The 24,693-nt window shown below is 38.3% G+C and overlaps 3 protein-coding genes across 7 annotated transcripts in view; 2 read left to right on the forward strand and 1 right to left on the reverse strand.

The window, feature by feature from the left end:
• CERS6 (ceramide synthase 6) overlaps positions 1-5,576 on the forward strand; it is an 87,110-nt gene extending 81,534 nt beyond the window's left edge. For all 4 annotated transcript variants that reach the window (XM_072341555.1, XM_072341554.1, XM_072341552.1 and 1 more), the window contains one exon: positions 170-5,576. In XM_072341555.1, the coding sequence (XP_072197656.1) occupies positions 170-183 (14 nt within the window). In that variant the 3' untranslated portion in view covers positions 184-5,576. The remainder of the gene's footprint in view (positions 1-169) is intronic.
• Positions 5,577-11,506: 5,930 nt separating this feature from the next.
• SPC25 (SPC25 component of NDC80 kinetochore complex) lies at positions 11,507-14,834 on the reverse strand. Its single transcript, XM_072341895.1, has 6 exons — positions 14,339-14,834; positions 14,188-14,253; positions 13,291-13,437; positions 13,053-13,157; positions 12,465-12,563; positions 11,507-11,763 (listed from the first exon to the last, which is right to left on the reverse strand). Exons 1-6 carry the CDS (start codon positions 14,490-14,492, stop codon positions 11,630-11,632), a joined length of 705 nt encoding a protein of 234 aa, XP_072197996.1. The 5' UTR covers positions 14,493-14,834; the 3' UTR covers positions 11,507-11,629.
• Positions 14,835-14,933: 99 nt separating this feature from the next.
• Positions 14,934-24,065, forward strand: G6PC2 (glucose-6-phosphatase catalytic subunit 2). Of its 2 annotated transcripts, XM_072341894.1 has the most exons (8): positions 14,934-15,235; positions 18,992-19,145; positions 19,485-19,760; positions 20,055-20,128; positions 20,471-20,580; positions 21,373-21,484; positions 22,385-22,500; positions 22,974-24,065. In XM_072341894.1, exons 4-8 carry the CDS (start codon positions 20,079-20,081, stop codon positions 23,483-23,485), a joined length of 900 nt encoding a protein of 299 aa, XP_072197995.1. In that variant the 5' UTR covers positions 14,934-15,235; positions 18,992-19,145; positions 19,485-19,760; positions 20,055-20,078; the 3' UTR covers positions 23,486-24,065. The 2 variants fall into 2 exon arrangements, with proteins under 2 accessions (XP_072197995.1, XP_072197994.1); XM_072341893.1 differs by lacking the exons at positions 14,934-15,235; positions 18,992-19,145; positions 19,485-19,760 and having other exon boundaries at positions 19,911-20,128; positions 22,974-23,618.
• Positions 24,066-24,693: the final 628 nt, after the last annotated feature.

Raw genomic sequence — 24,693 nt, forward strand, 5'->3', positions numbered from 1 at the left:
CCTGTACATTAATCTAGGACTAGGCAGGAGGAGAAATGTGCCGGATCTGATGCCACTTTCAAATCTCCAATTGAAAACTGTATGAATTCTCTGATTCCGGCTTGAATCAAAAAGCTCTATTCTTTCCTTAATTATTGTCTACTGCTTGTTTTTTCTTCAAATTCTACAGGTAACAAAGGATGACCGAAGTGACATTGAGTCAAGCTCAGATGAGGAAGAAACAGTACCTCGTTCAAAAACCCTGCACAGCACTGTCACCACTAATGGGACTGGTGGTGCCAATGGGACAAACGGGTATCTTACTGGTAGCACATGCTCAGAGGAGCATTAATCTTTGAGTGTCACAAGACATAAACAGAATGAACTGTTTGCTACTGTAAGTAAATTAGAAGTTGTGAATGCGGTTTCTTCATATATCTCAGCGTCAAAAAAATTAGGAGTATCAAAGCATTCTGATAGTGCACTGCCATACTCCCTGTTCGTGAATGAAGACGACACATCATTCTGTATACGTAGGTAGGCATGCTGTATGTGTATGTAATTGACACAATGGGAGCAGTATTTTCACTTGTACCATCTTTGAAATATTATTTATTCTGTATTACTTCTGGGAACTTCTGGACAAAAGGGAACATCCATTCTCAAACTCTATCTCTTGGGATTCTCAGTGGTGGAGAGCATCGTGCTCTGATCTCTTCTGTCCATCCCTGTTGCTTTTGCTGAGTCTGCTATAAATAATAGTTGCTTGATTTGTTACTTACAAAAGATAGAACATAGCTTTGCAGATTCTAGTTCTGCTTCAGATATTTTTGCTACATTTGTATTTTAAAGTGCTGATTTAGAAACTGCCTATCAAATCACATTGGCCCCTCCTCCAACATAAAGTTTTAAAAGACCGGATTGATATTTTGAATGCTAGGTAATATGGTCAATTAGCAATTAGGGGAAAAAGAACTGTTGTGATTGGGGAAATGTTCAAACTCAAAATTGGTGATTAATTGCATTAGAAGTAGATTTGATTAGTTGTGCAAATGTCCAGAAGCACTGATGTCAGCAATTAGGATGCACTCATTCTTTTATTTTTCCTTGCAGTTTTCAACATCTATAGATTTCAGCTTTTTACACAGATTCCGTGTTGAAAGGTATTTGTTCAAGTGCACCATTGTGAATCCAGAACTCACTCCTGAAACTATTCTTGCAAGTTCATAAGGATGAAAGCAGAGAACAAAAAAAAAAAAAAAAAAAAAGCAGATGAAAAGTAATTGTTTCCTTGGACACAATTTATAATAGGTATCGTTCTTACAGTCATTGCCACTTTTTTAGTAGGCTGGAGAGAGGAAAGTCAGAATGCCATACATTACTAGAAGTAGTTTAAATGCCTGAAAACTTGAGCAAAATTCACTTAATGGAATTCTTAACATAAAACTTTGAAGGTTCATCACTATTCTGTCACTTTTATAAATCAAGTTTAGATCGTCTGTTAAATAACTTTGCTCTCCTGTTTCATCCAAGATTTACAAACTGTGTCCTGAAGAAGACAAAATAATACCCCAAATAGATATCATTTTAATGTGATATACTCACTTCTTCCTAGATCAGAGTTTGACATAGGATGCTGAGGATCATAAAACTCTTGCGGGACATTTTTCTGTGAGTTATGATAGCAGTGCCAAAATAGGCAAGGCTCTCGGGCAACAGACTCTATGCAACCTACTGTTCAACAGTATTGTGTATGTGCACAAAGAGCCAATGTGCTTATAGACCAAAGACATATATATATATACAAGAAAAAAAAATATGGAAGGAAGGAATAAACCAGGAAAAAAAAAAAAAAAAAAAAAAAAAAAAGTAACAGCATGTCTTATATATTGAAGGAGACTAGAATGTTGCCTTCAGCTTAAAGTCTAGTCCAGGAAATATTTCTTTATTCCTCCTACCTATGCAAATGGTAAAATATAGATGGTTTCTGGCATCATAAAACATGTTTAAAGTCTCTACTGCATACAGACTCCACTGAAGGAAGTTTTGTTACCACTTCTCTCTTTTTGGGGAAAAATAAAAAAAAATGTTCTATTCCACTTGTGAGTCTTGAAAACTTCTGAAACTTTTATTACTCATAGGAACCATTTGCACATTAGCAAAGATGCACTGAAAGTAAGGACAGAATCATATGAATGAAAATCATACCGCCACTTATTAGAAAACAAAGGTTAAAAAAAGCAAGAAACTTCTAAATCATGGGAGAAAATTTGTCAGTTTCGATACTTATACAGCATCCTTCATTATTCAGCAGTTCCATAGTTTGTATGTCCCTGAGCATACCTGAGGGAGAAAGGGAACCTTATTTAAATCTTCCTCTCCTCTAAAAGCTTCTTTGATTCTAATTTTTTTCATCTGTCTTCTGTGCCTCTGATTTTAATGCGAGTAATGCATATGAAGATAGTGTGTAATACATATGAAGATATTGTGATTGCAATAGAAACTATCCTATCCACAGTATTTGAAGTGGACGCTGTTCAATAATTATTGTTAAGATTATACTAAGGTTTTAAAACAAAGTGATCTAGGGATCTATTGAATAAGCCTTATTAGTTCTGAAATCTGACCTGCTAAGATAGTCATTGAGAATAACATCTTAGAATCATAGAATATCCAGAGTTAGAAGAGATCCACGAGGGATCATTGAGTTCAGCTCCGCTGGCTCCCACAACTTAAACCCTGTGTCTAAGAATGTTGTCCAAATGATCTTTGAATTTTGGCCAAATGAGGTTGTGACCACTGCTCTGGGGAGACTGCTCCTGTGCCAAGCAGTCTCTGGTGAATAGGCTTAAATATTCCTCTTTCATGATTTCCATTTTTGGCTCTACAGGATTTCCCTTTTGCAAAGATAGTTACAAAGCTGGTGTTTTGGCAAATATTTTGTCTTATGTGGGGAGCAGAATGTTGCTCTCAGTTTTGAGTGTACACCTGTATTACTGTCACGTCTTTGATATCTGGACAGAAAACAGTTCCCATTAACAATCTCCAAACAAGAAGCAGGTAACCTCGGTCCCTGTTGATCCTCACCAGCTGTTCTGTATTGATTCAGACCTACAGTCAATGTTACAGAGTTGACTAACAGTTGCCTCTGGCTTAGTGTATCCCCATTGTTAAATAATGTAACTTGGATTGAACCTTGCATTGAAACTGCTTTGAATTCTAAATTAAGTTGTATCTGTTATGTAGTAAAGCATGTAAATACTTACTGTGGTTCATCTGACCCCCAGTAACTTATTTACCTCCTACAAACCAGGCTTTTTGAAGTCCATTCTTAGTGGACAGACAAATATGTCCAGAAAATATTCAGAGTAACAGAGAAAAAAGGCATGTTTGTGAAAATGGAGTGAGAGCAAAGCAGCTTTGAGTACTTATCTAAACTTTGCTAAACAATTTTTAATGGAGGTTAAGAGTTCTTAATTTTTTTTTTTTTTTTTTTTTTTTGTCCTTACTGAGAACAACCAAGTGTTTTAGTGATCGTACTTGGCAGCGTGCTTTGATTCATTGCTTTGGCCTCATCTTCCAGAGAATATCACGCACTTATTTCCTTTTCAGTTCAATTTGTTTGCTTCTTTGCTGAAGAGGTTTGTAAGGTGCTTTTGGAGGCTGTTACGTATGTAAAAGATAATCACACATATTCCTGAAAATTTATTAAAGCGATTCGCATGGCTCATGGTAAATACAATATCTAAAAAGGTTCTGTATATTCATACCTTTTGTAGAATTTAGAAATGAGGGTTTGTATTCTGTAACCTTTTTGTCTTCAACCTCAATGCTCTCTTTCTATAGTACAGTACACAACACAGTGGTTAAGATGTTGAAGTAGAAAAATGAGGAAGTGATGTGTAGAGTTTGTTAGTAAATTGTAGGATTTTTTCTTCTCTTCCTAGCCAGTCCAGAGTATATTGAAGTAAGATTCAGGTCTCCCTTTGCTTACTGCTTTTCATATTCTCATGTTTTGTACCAGAGAAAAAAAAACATATATATGTTGTTGGGTTGTTTTTTTTTTCTGAAGAAAACAAAACAAAAACACTTTAAACAAACACTGCAGAAAATGGGAGAAATATCTAATGAAACAACAGTGGTGAACTCTGGAGTCATTTGGGTCTTGTGCTAGTTCTATAATACCAAAGCGTCCCATGTTGTTTCCTTGTTGCCATTTTGTATTTTTTCTATGTGCTAATTATTTAATTGCAGCAGAATTGAAACAGGCATCACAGCTTCAGATGTGTTCAGCAACTGTTTCGGACTGGGACCATTCTGTATGACTGCTGATGCCAAATCCTTTTTCTGAGACCCCAGTACATGCACTAAAAGTTTGCTTACAGTAGAATGATTCTTGTCTTAAATCTGTGTCTGTTTTGAATGAAAATCACTTCACAGTTCTGAACAGACTTTGATGGCAAAAGCTGTTACCCTGCAGCAAACAGTGATCAACTTGAGGTAATTTAGATGCTGTGTTTTACGCAGCCCATTCTACTAGGAAGCATCATGCCTGTTATGTTCATCTTTTCATTAGATCAGCCTTCCGTATTCTCAGAGAAATATGGGCTAACATTGGTTTTCTATAGTTGATGCTTTGGTATTTTTTTAATCTATTTGCTACAACCCATTTTTGTATGTCTCCTACTTGTCTACTACTTGTAACATTTGTTGTAAGAGAAGCTGTTGAATACTTTTTATCCTTCCTGTAGTGTAAAAACTGTTAGGCCTAACTTCAGTGTTCTGCAAACTACAGTTGCCTTTAAACCATAAAGAAAAACCAGTTTGTATTACTTGCTTTGACAGGTTTGATTTGGAGCAGGAACATAATGGGAACTTCAGGAAGACAACCTTATTCTTTATTTCTTTTCTTTTTGGAAAAACTTTATGGAAGTTTGGAAAAGTGGCATACGTATGTAGCTTTTAAACTGTCAAGATTTCTGACTGTAGTTGCAATGAAAATACAGTGCTTGAACGTGTCTGTACAGAACTCTGCTTTTGAAATTGCTTTCAATTTGAAAGTGGATGAAAATGCTATGAAATTGTGTTTTGTAGCCATGATTATGTATGAGATGAAAAAATCAAAATGGTCTTACCTCACCTAAAATGATCTGTGTAGTAAAAGATGTTTTATAGCTTCTGTTGAACTTGAACTTCTTGTAGTCCCAGGATTTAAATTTCATAGACAGGTTCTATACAGGTACTGTACTGTGCACATTGACTGGCTATTGTGAGTCAGGGTTAGAGTGAGGTAGATGACACTATTTTGGCTGTGTTTTCATTACAGTCTTGTGCTTGAGCAACTCATTCAGAAATGCAATGATATGTAGGAACTCCACAGTCCCAGACACAGTGATGTGCTAGCTAGCTGAAAGTCATTTAATGTACAGCTGTTGCATAGAACTTCGGGAGTTATTTTGTGTTTAACTCAGTTTGGTTTTGTTGGTTTTTTCTTTTATAATATGGAAAATTATTATTCTTCATAAAGTCTCTGGAACCAATCAATATTGTGGGCTATTTTAATTTGGAGACACTTTCATAATAAACATAAATATTAGGAATGTACTGTCAGTTGCCTTATTTTGCATGAAATGCTAACTGCAAGTTTTTCTTTGTCTTAACTCATATGTTGTCATCCGCACTGCAGATGTCAGCATTTTTAGGATGAACCAAGTGTGTCTTTGCAGAGATTGTTGCTGTGGTATTGTCTGGTATTTCTTGGTTGAGACATTTTATACCAATAAGTGTTAGAAGAGCAAGCTCTCTCTGTGAAAAAAAATAGACATTTTGCTAGGATTTCAAATACAAAATTCTAGAAGTTATCATTTCTGAGTGTCCAGCTTTACCCACTTCTCAAGTGGTCTACGTGATCAGATAAAAATGGATGTTCTTTTGTATGTTTCAGGTTAGACGGTCAGTCAGTAAAGCAGCAACTCCAGTGCATTGAGTTGGAATTTTATGTACACTCACAGTTGTAGAGTTTACAAGATACCACCATCTGGTGCAGCACTAGAACACTGTGAGGAACTACTTGAATGGTGAGATGCATAGAAACATTCATGCAACTTCAGAAGAAATTTCAGCAACGTTTTTGCAAAACACAAGTACCAGTTATATAGGGATGGCCACACATCAGGTGGAAGTTTTTCTTCTGGAAGACAATTAAACCTAGAAATTTACACTATGTTTCAAGAACTAATTACTGCAGTTGTTAGTATGTCACCATGGTAATATGTAGAAAAAAACCTTGCAGATTTAGTGTATCCTTTAAATTCTTTTTAAAGAGATGTACTGGAAGATTTTGTTATTTAGGAATGTATCAATTGTATGTTTAATGTCTTTTTCTTCCTAATCCATTTGTACCACTCAACTTACATAGCACAGGTGACAGTAAGTGTGTACAGAAAATGGCACAGAACATAAAACAAACAAACAAAAAAAAAACCAAGACTTTCTTGTTGTTCTGCTTTCAAGTCTGTACAAATCTGCAAAAGAAGCGTAGTGGTTCTCAGAAGAAAGCAGGAGGCCTGTGCTGCTTCAGAAGAGCTAAAACACACTGGCTGCCCACAGACAGTTTCCTGCAGGACAGAAGGTGAGTGGAAGGAATCGGGATTTTTAAATGTGTTGAGTGGGCAAATTTCAGTGTGGCTCAGTAGTTACATCACACTGTCATGGGCAGAACCCAGGAGCATGCATAGAGGGATTTTCTGCTCCATAGCATCAGTTCAGGCTTTTCTAATGTGAATGGAAGGCTGTTGTTTCCCAGACTCATGCTGGTGTTTTTTTTTGCTTCACTTTTGTTGTATATAAGTAATAAGAATGAAGATAAAATGCATGATGGGCTAACTTAGGTGTCCAGAATTCTTACTAGTGATTGTCCTTTCCCTCTGGCAGTCTCAAAGCCAAAGATTATCACTCCGTGAAAACTTAAGAACTAAGCAGCTGGCTTTAAGTTTGATAATACAAAACTTTTCTGTGCAAGGCAAATGCAAATTAATTCTGCAAGCAAGTTTATTTTATTTTTATACATGTCCAGTGAAACTTATCTCTATGCACATGTTAGAGGGGCAGAGGTTGAGCACTAGAGGATAGCTGGCGTTCCCCTGATAGTTGCTGCTGGTCCATTGGAGGAGGCACAATATTTTGCTTTGCTTTGCATGAAGGAAACAAGTGAGGCTGTCTGTAGGAGGCAGCCTGTGCTTGCAGAAACCATTGAAGAACATTGTGAAAACATGCTTTAGAACTAGTAGATGAAAAGCACTGAAGGTTTTCTAAGATCCTACTTTCATGAAATTCAGAGTTAATGTTCAGTGTGAGAAGCTAGGGGTTTCCACATATAACAGACTGCAGAAACCCCTAAGATTAGGTACGCTGGCAAAATAAATAGATTGAGATAAAGTGTTCTGAGGGAGAGTAACCCTACAGAAGCAGAGACAGTGTGAGAAGGGAAAAGAAAACAAAACAAGCAAACAAACAACAACAACAACAACAACAAAAAACAACTGAAAATAAATAGTGATTACAAAACTACTTTTGGAACATTAAGAACAGCAAATTGGACTTGAGCTTGTATTGTTAGATGTCGGGGGAAAAACTGCCAGTGCAGTCTGTAGTCTCTGCAGTCTACATTGCTGCAGAGTTGCAGATGACAGCAGTGAGGACTGCATGTCAGAAGAGATTCACCTCTTTCCTCTGGAAATAGGATTTTATCAGATAGTTTGTCTGCCTATGCACAAAGTATAGGATAATACAGGCTGGTAAGTCATGCTAATGGTGGCTAATGTTAAAATAATGTTAAAATAATCAGTTTGCTGCATTACTTTTGCACGAATGGGTCCGTGTCGTACTTGGTATTAGACAAGTAGTTAGACTTGTTAGCTGCATTTGGAAGAGTAAGTATTAGTTACTTGCATGTTCTTATTTTTAATGGATGATATGATCACTTATTTGAATTGTGCTTTAACTTAGGTAGCACACCACTCACAAGATCACCCCTCTATCACTTCTACATTCTCCTTACTTAGCCAGAAAGTTGATGTATGCAGTCTGGTCTCAAATGTCTGGAATCTTTTTTGGTAATGGCCATTGGTTTTAAGTAAGTATAACACACTTCAAAGTAAGTCAAAGCAATAGCAACAGATCATTGGTGTTTGTTTAACAGGCCTCTTTCTCTGCTGAGACAGTTATTCCAACTGAAGCTCTGGCGCAGAAGATACAGGATACTGAAGAACTGGGCCCATGATACAGTACTCTGTGCAAAAGCTGAGCCAAGTCAGCCAAAGTGCATGTTTCCTTACCAAGAAGTGGGTCAATAGCAATTAGCATTGTTCAACATGCTGTGATCTGAGAAAAGGGAAATTGGATTAACACTAATTGCATCTTGTTTCAATTTATCATTTCAGTGCACAGGCACTTTAAAATATACATAAGGCCATAGAAAAAAACCTGTGCACTTACATGATTAAACATTATAACGTAGTATCTCTAAAAACTTATGAATCTAATACTTAACTCGAATATGAATGTGAAGAAGTGTTGCAGCTACTGGTGTTTCAACATTGTATTAGAAATCAACAGCAAGGTAAAGGGGAGAGCCACAAATTCATGTTCCACACTGAAGGGTGGACAGGGACCAACTGCTATCCTTCTGATTTAGCAGCAGCCAACCAGGCAACAAAATAGCATAACTGAGGACTGGGGCAAGCTCACACTCACTAGGAAGATTGTAAGGAAGAGATGAGATATTGCAGTGAAGAGAAATGGCACTGTTTCAGGACAATAACATAGATCTGTGGGAAGCCAGGTTTCAGTACTTCTGGAACAACTTGCTTATAAGCTCAAGATTCTGAAGTGTTCTTTGTGGATGATTTTTAAACTGATTAGAGATAATAAGTACAAGAATGAATTCTCACTGTCTGGCAATCAAAGCTGTTTCCCAAAACCTTTCAGGCATAAAATCCTATTTCAGCAGTACAGCCTAATGTGTAATTGGGTTGCACCTCTTTCTTTCAAAAAGGTAAGAGAGTATTACAATAATTATCTAGTATAGTTTATTCATGAAGTTAGAATGTGTACTGTAATCTGCCAGTGGGACTAAATGACTTATGTATGCATAGGTTTGTTATATCAAGTTCAGCAGAAATTTAAATCACTCACAAATGAGTGCATAGTGATTTAAGAGTATTCTAACAGTGGGACTAATTTAGACAATTTCAGGGTATTGAATAAATTCACAGTTTATTGAAGCATTAGGGAAGATAGTAAGTAATATAAAACAATTGAAACATGATAGAGAAGCACATTTGCTTTTTATAAAGTCTGGAAAGTGCAAGGGGGTTTATGGAAAACATCAAGCTCAGTTGAACCACCTCCAGTCTTGCTTGAGTAGGTGTATAATAAAACTGTTGTTATCCAAAACAACTATTAAAGTATTTCAGTTTCTTTTCAAATCTGACCTCCAACATAGGTGACTGTGGTGAAAACACTAATGTTTAATATTTTGTCTCAAATTCTGCCCTCAAATTCACTATGAATTTTTAATATATTTTAATGTATTTTAAATCCAACACTTTTTCCTAGATTTTCTGCACTGTTATGAGATAAATTTGATGAGGCTCTGAGCATACACGCTGATGTCTATTAGCAGTTTCTCTGTAGTCATTAGTAGTAGCTGGTCAATGAATTTCAGACTTAAGCCTCAGTAGCTGAGTACAGGTAGATAATCTGAAGGAAAAGGCAGTATTTAGGGCTGGGCACATTACTTATTTTAAATTTAAAAAATAAATTTAAAAAAGCCTTTTCTGACTTTTGCAAAAATAGAATCTCTCTGGATCAAGATAGCTGTGATCCTACTAAAAGATAGAGCACTCCCAGCTGGAGGGAGATGGATGACTGTGTCATAGTCACAGAGCTGCATTTTGCTTTTAAGCTCAAGAGCATGTCTGAATAAGCTCTTTAAGAAGCTTCAGTCTGTCTGCTATTCAGTATCCTGGGGTCCCAATAATTACATCTATTGAGTCAATATATTATTATCCTAGCTGGCCCTGCTATTATTGTATAAAGATGTGTTGTGCAACTTCAGAACATGAAATTCCAAATTGACACATTCCAGCATGTAAAGTTTAAGTGCAATTGCTAAAAGCACAGAAGTTTTAAGCATTTACGACAAATATTCAGCTAGCAGAGAGGCTGTTTCAGAGATGTCACAAGCTTGTTCTACCTCATGTTTTGCAATAAGAGAAACAAATAATATATTGCTTTCTAGCCTTTACCTGCTTTTGGAATGCCTAGCTTTTTTCTAAGGGAAACAAGATCTCATCTAATTTGCCTTGATAAATGCAAACATACATTATAAAAATTCCAAAAGGAGTTGCAAAGCTTTAAATTACACAAAATAAACATTTTAAACTGCAGTGCTTTCTTTAGGGGTGTGCACAGAATGTTTTCAACCAGGCACATCTCTTCTAGCCGATACTGCATTGGAATGAACATGTCTAGGAATTATTTGTCATTTATTTTATGTTCTGTACAGAATTATCTTGGCAAAGTAATTTCATTAGAAGTCATAAACCAACTACTCATGCCTGGAATGAACATGAAAAGAAGAAATGCTGGCAGGTGAAAAGAAAACAGCAGTAAGTCTGAGCATTTGTCTTCGTTAGAACCTTTTTCAGTGTGTTTTTTTTTCACCCTGTGAAGATGACATGCTTTAGAGTGCACCTAAGCAATATGTACATTCCTAGTGAGAAAGTTCTATTTGAAAGCATGGAAATAAGGTGACTGCATAGTGCCTTTTTGCTTGTACTTAAAAGCTGTTAGATATTTCTTTCCAGTGCAACTAAGAATTGCTTGGCACAGGCAGATGGAGAAGGGTAGGAACATTCTTGAAAATGAATTCAGGCATTCTGAATTAGAAGGGTGACACAGTGAGAAGTCAGAAGGGATGGGAATTTGTAACACTGATGGAGGGTGAGGGATTCTGTACAAGAAGGGTGGTAGGAGTACCAACAACACACGAGTAATACAGCAGACAAAGCTCCTATGAGAGAAGACAAGTAGGAATTACAGAGCTAGTGGAATGCCTTAAAATAAATAAATAAATAAAACCTACTGGCTGGTATACTAACCTAACTGAAAGTATAACTTCCCTATTCTGTTTTAGAAAATGTTATTTTTTGTTAATAGTTGCAGCTAGCACAAAAGGTTTTTTGTTTGCTCGGGATTTTTGTTATGACTGCCCACCTCCCACCCTCTGCTCATTTGGCTTCCACTTCCCTCATGGGATGAAAATCTCAGAAAGCAAAAACAGAAATAACACATTACTCATCTTTTATAAACCTCTTAAATGAAATCCTTAAATGAAAACTTAGCTCTTTGCTTCTGGATCCATATTTACAAGTACAGAGACACTCAGCTAAGGAAGTAGTTGAGTATAATGTTGTTCCCAAAATCATCCAAAATGTCCTTTCATAACACTGGACTATAATACTGTTTTCATTAATTTTATTTAGAAATTAGAGAATTAGAGTGAGACAAAGACAAATACATACTTTCACAGCACAGGAAGGAAAAATGAAAGTGCTTCATAACTGGAAGCAGTTATAAGCTAATTTTAAGTAGACTGTTTAAAAGATAAAGCAGTGAAGGCTTTTCTGATGTTGGCAATAAATGCAGAAAAATTGTTAGTTTCTCTCACTTTTAGCTGGAACTCTGATATACAGTCCAGAGGAGGAGTACAGGAAGTCACTAAAACAAGAAAGATTTAGAAAAATTAGACCACTTTTATTAAAAGTATATGTGTATGTATTAGTGTTTTTTCCAGACTTATGAATTATATAGATTGCAGCCTGTGCTGTGTTTTACCTTCACTTATTATTTTTGAAGAATCTAATAAATTATATTCTTTCAGTGAAGACAAAGCTTCCAACAAACACAATTTTTCTTTATTTCCAGACCTCCCACTTGGTTCTGTGCTTCTGCTTCAATTGTAGCAATTTGCATCCTGCCTCAAAGGCTGAAATGCATTCCTAAACATTTTTGTTGCACTGCAGGTGGGCATATTGAAAACTGATGTAGCCCAGCATGTGATAAACTTTTCACTTCAACACAGTTTGGTCTTAAATTAATGGAAAATGAAGTCTTCTCTGTCTGTACCCAGGGGCACGGAGAGTCTGGAGCATCCATCTGTCCCTGCATCTCTCTTCTGCTTTGCTTGGTACAACGAAAACAGAAACTTCACAAATGAAGGACAGTGCAGGTAAGCAGATATGTTTCCATTATAAGCAAGAGTAACTTCATTAAGAACATATTAATGCTGCAGTTTTTTTTTCACTCTTTAGTTAGAAGATAAAGGTTACAACTAAACTGTACTTATAGCTGTCTCTCCCTTTTTTCAAATATGCACATCAGATTCTGTCCTCATATTCAAGAACTTAAAATTCACATACCTTCATAATCTCCCTGTTCATTTATGGAAAGGGTAAACATGTACGGCTTGTCGGGATCTTTGTGGTCAATATGTCTGAATATAAACTGTAACTGCTCATCTAAAGCAAACAAACAATTCATTAACACCATTAACTTTGGATGGAGAGCCTCAGCAATTAATCAAAATGAATATTATGATACAGTTAGAATACTCGCAAATTCAGCAAACCTAGTCTCTTTGCAAGACAAATGCGTTTTAATATACCATCTTTTGTCATTTGAGAGGCTTACTTGGAGTTGGCAGTTACTAACCATTGCTTCCTCGGCTTTACAATGATGTCTGAACTGCTCTTCCATGACAAAAGCAACTGTGATATAGTGACACATCTAGAGGCCTAGACTATGCCTGCTGATCAATCAGCGCACATTGGCAGTGATAAGTGGTGTAAACAAATGTAATGAAAGGAAAATGACTCAATGTAATGCACTAGAGAAGCAATTCTATTTGAAGCAATTCTTCAGTTGTGCGAGATGCAACTTTACTGCATAATCCAATGTTAACCAGATTATATCAGTGCATTTGGAAAGCAAAGAAACCAATAACTTACTATGAATTCTGCGTATTTCCAATCCAAGCCGCTCTTCAAACAACTCTTTAGACTTGCACAGTCGTTCCACTCTCTCCTTAGTGGCTTTGTTTTTAGAAGATATTACTAGAATTTTAAAAGCCACCAGAAATATGAAGGTAAAGGTTAGCAAAGCACACCACAACTTTCAACAGCAGCAAAGCTCATCAAGAGCTAGCACTGAAAACAATTCCTCCTCTAATTAAGAAACTCTACTTACTTTCCTTTTTCTTCTTCAACTCCTCTTTAAGCTCCTGGATGCTGTCAGTAAGCTCCTTCTTTTGCTCTTCTTCGTGGTTTAGGTTAGATTTTATTTCTGCCAAATGTTTTTCATTTTCTGATATGTGTTTGTTCTGCTGGAGAATCTCTGACAGGAAACAAGAAAATAGGAACATTTACAGCTGATTGATTAGGTCTCCACTATTTAATAATTGCCTGTACAGTTTGTGACGATTCATTTGAATAAAATCTAGTGAAATGCATGCTAATCCCAACAGATAGAAAAGTCAGCATGACTGAGAGCATCAAACATCAACGTTTAGTAAAAGCTGTTCAGAAAAAAAGCTACAGAGAAGCTCCTCTGACACTTCAGTGACATGGAGGATGTTTCTGCTGCCAGAACTAGTTACATCTTCAAAACATGAGGATGATGGATCTTCATGGACAAACTCCTCAGCAGAAACCCCTCAGGTAAGGAAACACTCACTGATATTACGTGTTGCAACTAATTCTTCCCCAAGATTCTGAAATTCAATTACTACATTTTGAGCTATTAGTCCAAGACTGTTGACTGTATTTTATTAACAGAGGCATAAGTAGCCAAACAATATTTAAGTTTACTTTGTTGTTTTGAGTGTAATCACCAGTTCATTCTTGAGCAATGAAAACACTATACAGAAAACGTTTCATCAGCTTTTATCCTTTCTGAATGAGCAATTAAGTTCTGCAGCAAATACTTCCTGACCTCCAGTTTGCATCCTGTGTCTGAAAGCAATTGGCTTTGATTCTAGCTTCATTCCAACTTTGCAAGTTACCTTTTAAAACAGTAGCTACGACACGCAGCTGTATTCAGCTAATTTTAGCAAAGTGAGACAATGAGTAAAACACCATACTGTACCATTTCTGTACTCCTGAATTTTATCAATCATCAGGTCTCCTTCTTTCAGCTTCTTGGACCATCTCTCTGTAAGGAAGAGATCCCAGTTACCCAATGAACACTGATGGTAACAGGAGAACACAGGGATGCCACGAACACTCGGTGTTCTTACCTGAAAGGACCTTTATGGACTCCTTGCACAAGTCTCTCAGCGCTAAAGTCTGATTGATCTGTTCAGTGCCATAAACGCTTTTTAATTCAGTCCAGAATTCTTTCATTTCCCTCTCAACGACGGTTATTTCATCTTCTGTCTTTACAGCAGTCATGATGCTTCAACGTATAAGCAAATACTGTGCCGAGATGCAAGCAGCTGTACCCAACGCTAAGGAGAGAGCTTCGGGGCTGGTATCATCTCCCGTGAGTTGTCATTGCCCTTTTCCTTTATGGGTGCCTCCGTCACCGAGCAGTGACGGCCGGACCTAGGTTTCCTCTGTCACCGCAGCGGCGGCTATCCCGGCCAGAAGGTTCCGTTCAGGGTCGTACCGGCACAGCTCCGTTCGGGGACGTACCGGCGCGGTTCCGTTCGGGGTCGTACCGGCACAGTTCAAACCTCCGGCGCCTTCCCGCCTCTCTAACGGCTGCGCGCTCACCGCGCACCGCCCCGCAACAAGCGCGCCGTTGATTGGCCCGGCCGTCCTTCCTGCTGGCGGCTGGAGCCGCGGGGTGCGCCGGGATCGCCGTGAGGGCCGGGCGGTGGGAGGCGGCCTGGAGGCTGGGGCGGTCCCTGTGGCCTGCGCCTGCCGCAGACGGGAGCCCGTTAGAGCCGGGGCCGCCGAACGGGCAGTTAGTGTGCTGCCGCGGGCTCGAGCCGGCGGCTCGCGGTGCGAAACCGCGTGGGGCTTGCCCCCTGTGGTGCTTACGGACGCCCAATTGTGGGGCAGCGGCGAGCGAGGTCAGTCTCCAGGATGGAACAGGATGGCAGCTTTATGCACCGCCGAAGCCAGAACTTCTTCCAGTGTCTAGTTAGAGTTCAGAGAACATGCCTGGGGCAGCCCGCTGGTGTTCTGAGGTACTCCCGAATCACATTTTAGTTCCCCAGACTTAAGTGATCCTCTAAATGTAGAGCTATTCATCTATTATCTAAAGAGAGATGGGCTGGGCAGTCCTTTTTGGTAGCAGCAGGAGCAGTTCCTAACACTGCCTGTGCTCAGTCACACTTCTGTCACCAGCCCTTGGCCCCAGCAGTGCCCACCAATTTCACATCCCATCTTTTCAGCGCCAGTGTTCCCTCTGGGCTCTGGCCAAGCACTGGTTGTGCCCCAGGTACCAGGCTTCTGTTTGTCAAGGGAGCTTCTTAGTGGTCAGCTTGTTGCCGTGGCTTTCTGTCTTTAACTTAATTCAGTGCTGTTCATATGATATCAAAACAACGTAAATATTACTGCTTTGAGGATTACCATCTTAAGCCATTAATTACTCTTCCCCCCCTGAAGAACTAAGCACAATCTCAGCTGGTTATGTTATTCTTGGATAAATTTACCGCTGGTGGATTGTACTTGTAAACCCCATTGTGTTTTCTATCTCAGTTGACTTGGAGACCTGTTCTCCGGTTTCCTAGCACTAGCAGCCCTAAAACTAACATGAGACCAGCGTTGCCTATCTTACTGATGCTTGTATGCAATAAGGTTTGGCTGGTTATCATGAGTACCAAGCGATATACTGATTTGGGCACAACACATGGCTTTTGAAAGTAGGACCATAGCTGTTCCTCAGGGCCAGGTTAGATGTGGCCCTTGGCAGCCTTACCTAGTGCCTCATTTACTGATTGGCAACCCTGCTCACAGCAGAAGGCTGAAACTGGACAGTCACTGAGGTCTGTTCTATGATTCTATGATTCTGTTCTTTTCCCAGCCCAACCTTACACCTGAGTGAACACTGCTTATAACATTTAAATGTTGCCCCTAACACAACTGCCTTTCTTCTTTGGGCTTGTAACTGTCTGAATATGCAATTTCCCTAACCTAGTAGTTAAACAAATGCAAATTCAACTAATCTAAACCAACGGAAAGGAGGAGCTGCTTGAAAGACTCTTCTGTTCTGAAACACGAGAATATCCTTACTGAAGAAAACAGCTGTCCACTGTTGTGTGGAGGCTTTGCTAGTTAATCAATCCTTGTAGCTGGTCCAGTGCCAATGAAAACACAGACATGGAAATTAACATTATTGTTCAGTTAACTAAACATAATGTAGCAGAAATTTAGGCCTGGTACACAGGCTCCCATTAACAGTGATTTAGAAGATGTTTGCTTTGACGGCTTTTCTTTCCCTTGCAAACATTTGCTTTGCAACATCTGACATTGGTTATGTAATGTTTGCTCTCATGTGTAGGTGTAAAGTAGCTGTAAACATTTTGTTCTTCCTCCTGTGGTTCATCAACGTGATTTTGTTTCTGTGTTATTATCAATATTATAGAATGTTTTTTATAATCTCTGTTTTTGCTTATCTGGGAAAAAATGAAGCAAGTTAAAATCCTGCTATGTGAGCAAAAACGATTTAAAAGGGATTTTCATGTCAAAAACTTTGATGTCAGAGCACGTTTTGAAGTACTTTGTTACCATTTTATGCATATCACTAGTTTTCCTTGCATTTCCACTTGCTGAAATACAGCAAGTAGTTCTGTTTCATATATTATCTCGAGCAATTCAAGAGACTGGGAGCATTTCAGATCCTTTTGCAGTGCTTTGCACAGAATAGGAAGGAAAAGCCTATTGAGGAAGTAGCTTTTCATTGCCAGAGTTCAAAGTAGTTGTTAAATGCGCTATTTCAGTAGATATTTCTCTGTCTTGTCTTTGCTGGTTGCTGGAGCTCAGAAAGTCTTGGGTATCTCAGGCCTTTGTGGATTGCCAGATGCCACATGCAGGACAGCAGTGACCCACACATCAGCTGTCCGTACCTGCTGGATGAGGCAGGATTCTGAGAGCTTCCAGGCACTGCAACAACATCACCTGAGCTGCCTATCTCGCAGAAAGCTGCTTACCTCTTTCCAGCCCCTCCTGCCTTTTGTTTGTCAGATGTGGACTTGTTGTGTTGTTGGGTTGGTTTTTTTTCCAAAAAACCCCATCTGTTATAAACATGACTTCTCTTGTATATCTTACATCTGAATGTAGGAGCTGCTGAAACAGTCAGAAGGAATGTAGGAGAAAGCTAAATTTTATTTATATGTTTGCTGTTACTCGTTAGCAGCATAATGGTGTATTTGTTAATTCCGATGTGCTTATCTTTATATCTAAGCAGAAAGATAATTATCAACATATAAATCAGCAGCAGAATCTTTACAATGAAAATGAATGTCAGGGCTCTAGCATTTGTACCTGAAGAGAGTACCTCACTGAAGTGTTGCTGAGACGTGCTCCTTCAGGCTTTGTGTCAATGGAGCATCTGGAGAGCCAAAGGAGTGCCTGAGTGGATCTGCCCGAGGAGGAGGGTTCTGCCTGAGCAGGCGTCCTGGTGTATTTTTGTACCCAGTAGTAGCAGAAGCATGCAAAAAGTTAATGGAAAGGTCCTGCATGTCTTGTGTCAGAGAAGCCATTCTTCTGGTACCATTATGTAATGATGGCATTCCAGAGAAACTGGAAGCTGGATTATTTTATTGCTTGGTCTCTCCTGAGGACACTAAATTCTATCTTGGTTGGAACTTACTGCAAAACATTGTTCTTAACAGAACAATATTTATTTAGATTTACCTCATTACGACTGCTGTTAGAGCTAATTATTCTTCATAAACTAGACTGAAAAACAGACAAAACCTCAGTTTCTCCAAATTTCTTACATGCTACACCCACACCTGTATCAAGAGTGATTATTACTGTTGTAGCAAGTCCTGCTTACCTTTAAAGGAGAGCTGCTTTAAATTTGTAGCAAAAAGGCATTTCCTCTAGTGGTAACGTGTAAAAAGTTATCTGAAAGATGTATCTGAACTAACCACTTCTCGGGAAAGGTCTGGGAGAGGACAGAATGTTAGTTCCCACCAGGTTACTTGCATGGCATCCCCTTCCCTGACCCCGACAAGCTGTAAGCCATAGGGCTAGGAAGAAACAAACCTTCCTGTATATTTGCAGTGATAAGGCGAGGAAATACTTGTGTTGGAATACCTTGGAATTTTGTTTTTCAAATGATTTTCCTTGGAACAAAGTGAATAATTTAGTCAATGTACAGAAAAGTACTTTTATAGTTATTCAGAAACAGTTCATAGAATTTTCATGCTCTTTTTTAACCTTCAGTTTTCTGCATGGCTCAGTGCAGCTGGTAGCAGTAAGCAGTATAGGTTTCACACCTGGTAAAGCGTTTCTAAAAGCAAACTATTAATGGCTAAGTAAAGGTGAGTCTGTGTCAGGAAGAGAGGTCTTCTAAGTCCATTTAATGATTATGCCTTGTTTGCTGAATCTACTTAATGGTTCCATGTGACTTCCCTGACCACACATCATAAAGCCGTGCTAAGCCATTCGTTCTCCTTTCAGCAGAGCCAGAGAAGTAGTGCCTATCTGCCTTACAGCTTGTGTGGGTTAGCCTTAAGTGCCATGAAGAAAGGAGTGAAGGTGCTCAATGAAAGGATAGAATTACATGCTACATAGAATTTGCGTATGAGATGATGCTATTGTCAGACACTGGGTATCCATTTTATGACTGGAGAAAAGCATTTCTCACGTAGTCACCTTACAAATGAATGTGATCTTTACCTACACTATATTTAATAATACTAATGTTGATGGGTCTGATGTGTGCTACTGTATTACCTGCTCAGTCTATTTAAAATCTCACTGTCTCACAGGATCTCAGTGGTCTCCTTTTGGCTGTTCATCATAGTGGACCCAAGTTCCTCTCTTGGAAATACTCTGTTTTGTGAGGTGCTGTGGAGCATTTCTGCTGGGCTGGGTAGCTGGCCGGGTGCTGCAATTGGGCATGTTCAGCTCCTTCTGGGACAGGTGTGTAGTGCTTGTGTCACATAAGCAATGTGTGTGAATGGCAATGCTAAATGAGGTTGTTTGGAGGGTAAGCACTGTCTGCAGCATGGGGGTTAACAGGGCCTCTCTCATCAAGGAAATAATTCTTTTTCACCGCTTTGAGAAAGTTGCCTTTTAAAAGATGATTCTAGTGTCCAACAGAATGGTTAATGTAAGGGTGCTTGTTTTTTCTTTGATTAAAAATGTGTTGTGTATTGGGTGCAGTATGGTAGCCAAATTCTACTTCAAACGGAGATGTACAGTTTTAATGACAGTTCTGCAAGGACCAATCACTGCATATTCTTCCTCTTCTTTATACAGGCAAAACTTAATGAGGTATACACGTTACTAATGTCCATCCTGCAGAGAAATGAACTGTGAAAAAATTCAAGCAAACATGTTCCAACTGTTCATACAAAGGATTGCATAAGTCACGCGTTGTGTTTCCACAAAACTTTCCCCACAATTTGCTGCTGATCAGCATGTACTTCACTTACTTTCCTCCAATTAAAATTTGCAAACAGACAAGCTTTCCAGTGCTAACAGACTCATGTGCTTGCCCAGAGATTTGGAGCCACGTGTTCCAGGAATGGCCAGGTATGCCACACCGATACAATATAAAGGCAGAGTTAATCACCTTCTCTCTCACTTTTTAATAGCTCCCTTCCATGGTTCTCATTCTCCCTCACTAGAAACTTAAGATTAAAGGAACTTTACTATATTTCAAGTACAGTTTAATCGATTAAGATGGATCTCCTTCATAGCAATGGAGTGCTTATCATTCAGCATTTACAGAGAGACTACAGGGCTTACCAGGATTTCCTTAATTTTATGTCACATGTTGGAGATCCTCGGAATATATTCTCATTTTATTTTCCTCTTTGGTTTCAGCTCAACCAAGTGGTTGGTACTAAAATGATATGGGTGGCAGTCATTGGTGATTGGTTCAACCTCATATTTAAATGGTAAGAAGTTGCATTTATTCTAAAATTTGCTATTTATTTCTAATGATGGTTAGCATATGTTCCTCAGGTTCGGAAAGCGTTCTGTGGATGGTGTAGTGGTAGACTTTCCCCTGGCATTTTAAAATAAGCTTTCACAATGAAGATTTTTAAGAGAAGTTTGAAATGAAATTTTGCTGAGACAGGAATGTATAGCACTGTTAGACAGCAGTTTGGGCAGTATAGTCCTTTGTGTTCGTCGTAATGTTATTTATCACGCTTTGCTGAGGTGTTATTACATTAAAAAAAAAAAAAAAAAAAGCTTTTTATTGCATTTCTTCTTCATTTTATTTTATTTTCTGTTAGGATTTTATTTGGCCATCGTCCCTACTGGTGGGTGCATGAAACAATGATTTATCCCAATCAGTCAAGCCCATGCCTTGAACAGTTTCCTATAACATGTGAAACTGGACCAGGTAAGAAATGTTGGAGATGGCATTAAAACATTTAATACATATGGTGGCTTTGGGGGTAAGCAGAGGATGTGACTTACAATGATTCTGTGTGGCTTTAAAAATATGAAGTAGCTTATGGATATGTAACTTGTACATTATATGCTACAAACCCTGGGAGGAGTTCTAGTGTTTATAACAGCAAGGTAACAGAATAACAGCTCAAGTTTCAGCGTGAGTAGTTGTTGAATTAGGCCTCTGGCTGCTCATATTTGTGGAGCTGTTTTCAATACCAATTGGCTCAGGTATGCCATACTTGATGTATATGAAAGAAATAGAGCAGTTTGGCACATTCCCTGTAAGCATGTTGCTTCAGGAAAAATAAATATTACTCAAATTTGTTATCTCATGTTCTTTATATGGCAATGGAAAAATAATATTCACCAACTCATGCTGTAAAATTATGACAATTATGTAAAGACATCATTATTCAGCTAGCAACTAAATGCTCTACTTTTTAACCATAGTCCAAATCTAAGTCATAGAAAAATGCTATGCTTTCTGATCAGGGTACTGGCTCACACTGGTGTAAGATGGGTGAGCTGTTACCTGCTTGATTACTGGCAAATATTCTGGATTCCAAATAGATGAATCTGCTAAAACATTTATATTGAGAAAACAAGCTTTGAGAAGTAGTTATTATTTCTGTCTTTTTTTTTCCCTAAATGATTAGATGCCTGAGTAACTGCCAGTAGCCATTTTCTGTATGTCTGTTATAGCCTTCATTTTTAAGCTTAAACTTTTTGATTTTATTAGGGAGCCCATCTGGGCATGCCATGGGATCTTCCTGCGTCTGGTATGTGATGGTAACGGCAGCACTTAGCTACACTGTGAGGTGGAAAGAGAAATCAGCAGTTACCCTTCACAGGTCAGTATCTTCCCATTATGATAACTCATAATGATTTTTCTTAACATGTTATGCCTTTAATGGACTTATTTTAACCAAATATTCATAGTAGCTTTTATCCAGTTTGAAAAAAACAAAAAAAACAACAACAACAAAAAAAAACACACACACACACACAAAAACCAAAAAACAAACAAAAAATACCCCACACACTGTAATTTACTTCAGCTGAAGACAAAGAATATTTAGAAGAGTTACGCATTTCTATAGGTTGGTATGTCATAACTTACAGACATTACATCATGATCTGTCTGAATCAGCCTCCCATTTCAGACTGTATCGGGTATTTAGTGTCAGAAATTTTAAGTTCTATTATCAATTTTTTTACATGCTGGATCTTTTTTATTACTGCATTAATGTACTTCTTCCGTGGTAGTCATTCTTACCCTATTTAAAGCAAACACATAATGCTAGCAGAGTTCACTGTACCATGTTATTCAGCTCTGTGGGAAATCCCTGTATTTACTTTGGTGTCTGTGCTTTCCAAGCTTGGCAAGGTTGTCCCTATATTACACCAAATTAATGATGCTTTGTGTTTGAATATGCCTTTATGATGCTAAATATGTTCAAGGCAATAGTTCTAATTTAACTTGCCTTTCATCACTAAAATATGATAGTGTCAAGATCTGGAACTACTGAGATCTGTTCTTGCAGCCTTGGATGTGGCTGCAAGAGAATAACTAAACTACTCTTGCTAGTATTTTAGTACTTACTTCCAGTCTTTAATATTATGATTCTAAACTCCTCTACTTGTAAGTCTCTGCTCGGTTAAAAGACGAGCTTGACACAAATGCACCTGGTGTAAATTACAAGGTGAAATATAAGGTGAAAATTTTTAAGCATCTTTCTTTCTCCTCTTAGACTGATGTGGTCGTTACTCTGGACTGTTTTTTGGATTATCCAGATCAGCGTGTGCATCTCAAGAGTATTCATAGCAACACATTTCCCTCATCAAGTTATTCTTGGAGTATTTGCTGGTAATGTTGCTATTTTTTCTTTCCTTCATATATGCAAAATCCAAAAATTCTGAAATGACAGAGACAACTCCATGTAATTCAGAGATATGATTTAGCAGAGGGTTGTTAGAGTTAGGGTACTTGATGATCTTCGAGGTCTTTTCCAACCTGGGTAATTCTATGATTCTGTGTGGGAGATGCAGTCTGGCCTAAGGCATGTCTCCTATCAGAAAAAAATGGAGCTTGGCATTTAATACCTCTTTTCCAAACATAGCAGTTTTGAGTGAGAGAAAAGTCTTTCTTTTATCTATCACAGAAGTGTTAAATTGCTTGTATGTGAATGCATTTTTATCTATGTGTATTTATACAAATGTGTGTGGATAATTATGTGTATTCTTCTGTCTTCAAAAGTCACATCCTACAGGGACACTGTAAGAAGTACTTCTTTAATGTTAGTGTGTTGTTCCCTGTAACGCTGACTTTCTTATCCACAGGAATTGTTGTGGCAGAAGCATTTGAGCATACCCCTGCTATTCAGACAGCAAGCTTGAGAATGTACATCAAGACAAACTTGTTTCTTTTCATCTTTGCCCTTGGTTTTTACCTAGTCCTCAAGCTTCTTGATATTGACTTGCTGTGGTCTGTTCCAAAGGCCAAGAAGTGGTGTGCCAATCCAGACTGGATAAACATTGACACAACTCCATTTGCTGGACTGGTGAGAAATTTAGGTGCATTCTTTGGCTTAGGTATTGGTATTAATTCTGAAATGTTCACCACCAGCTGCAAAGGTACAAACAGCTGTAAGATAAGTTTCCGCGTGCTGTGTATAGCTGCTTCTTTAGCTACACTACAGCTGTATAACTTTGTTAAGATACCTACTCATACTGAGTATTTGTTCTACATTCTCTCTTTTTGTAAGAGCGCAGCTATGCCTCTGACTGTAGTTGCCTTGGTTCCATACTGTGTCCACACGTTAATGAGGAGAACTGATAAGAAATGTAATTAGATAAGGTTTCCAAATGGTTGCCAGTGCAAGGATATGAACTGTTCAGGAGCCCTCCACAAAGACAGTTCTAACTCATGTTAACCAAGGGGAATCCACTGCACCTTTGTGCTCCTGGTAAGTAGCCTGCATATCCCAAATCAGTGCATTTGATAATGGTTTTGGCAGCTCAGAAATATTAAGTAGTTGCTGATGTTATTCCTAGAAGCGTTGCAATGAAGGATGCTGCAGTATGGTTTTCTAACAATACTCGGAGTCCTGCTGAAGTTTTAAAGTCAAGTATTATTGGCTAGTTTTTAGTTCTGTCCATTGCCAACTAGATGGTGCTTTGGGTCTCAGTGGTATGTAGTGATACACAATATTTAATTTCTTTAAACGTAGATGTGTGCTAAACTAGCTAATGGTGTGACAGTATTACACCACCTACAACTGTACGGCTGTCCCCAAGCACTGTGAAAAAGAGCAATGCAGTTATCAGGAAGGTTTTCTATAGGTTTATCTTCTTGCGCTTCCTGAGCCAACAGCTTCTGCTTAAGCCAGATGCGAAAAAAAATAAAGGAAAATTTGTTCCAATTAGACTCTGTAGAACATATTGTTGCATTACTGTGAGTTTTGCCATTTTTACTTTTAAAAATGATCACAGAAATCATGAATGATGATGATTACATCTTTGATATTGAAAATATGTGTATATGATATAGTAAATATTGTAGTCCTGTACAGAGCAGCCAATGAAGAAAGCTGTCAATCACAAAACTAACTCAGCTTATGTCCTCAAGCTCATGCTCCTGTACTGCAAGTGTAGATTAGTTTAATTTTGTCATTTCAAGAGCCGCATGTGAGAATCAAGTTACTGCTTCTATAAATCATGACAATGGGATTGAAGAGTAAGCTTGGCTTATGCACAGAAGTAAATAATATGCTAAATGTAAATTTATTATGTAGAACTGATGCTATACCAATGGAAAGCCACCTGCTTTCCTTTTTTCCCTTATTATTCGTTATTTGCCATCTATTGTTGCTATTCACTTTCACCGCCCAACCCCTAAGCAATATCATCCTTATAATACTGAGTATACATGTAGCATAAGGCTATAAAATGAGGTTAATGAGGGCTGTGTATGTGTGATCTGACAGCAATACAGCTTAGAAAATGTTAGCATTTCCAGTTATCTGTAGGATGTAAACAATCTTATTTAAGTGGGAAAACA

This window comes from Excalfactoria chinensis, chromosome 7 (assembly GCF_039878825.1).
Source record: "Excalfactoria chinensis isolate bCotChi1 chromosome 7, bCotChi1.hap2, whole genome shotgun sequence".
NCBI lineage: Eukaryota > Metazoa > Chordata > Aves > Galliformes > Phasianidae > Excalfactoria > Excalfactoria chinensis.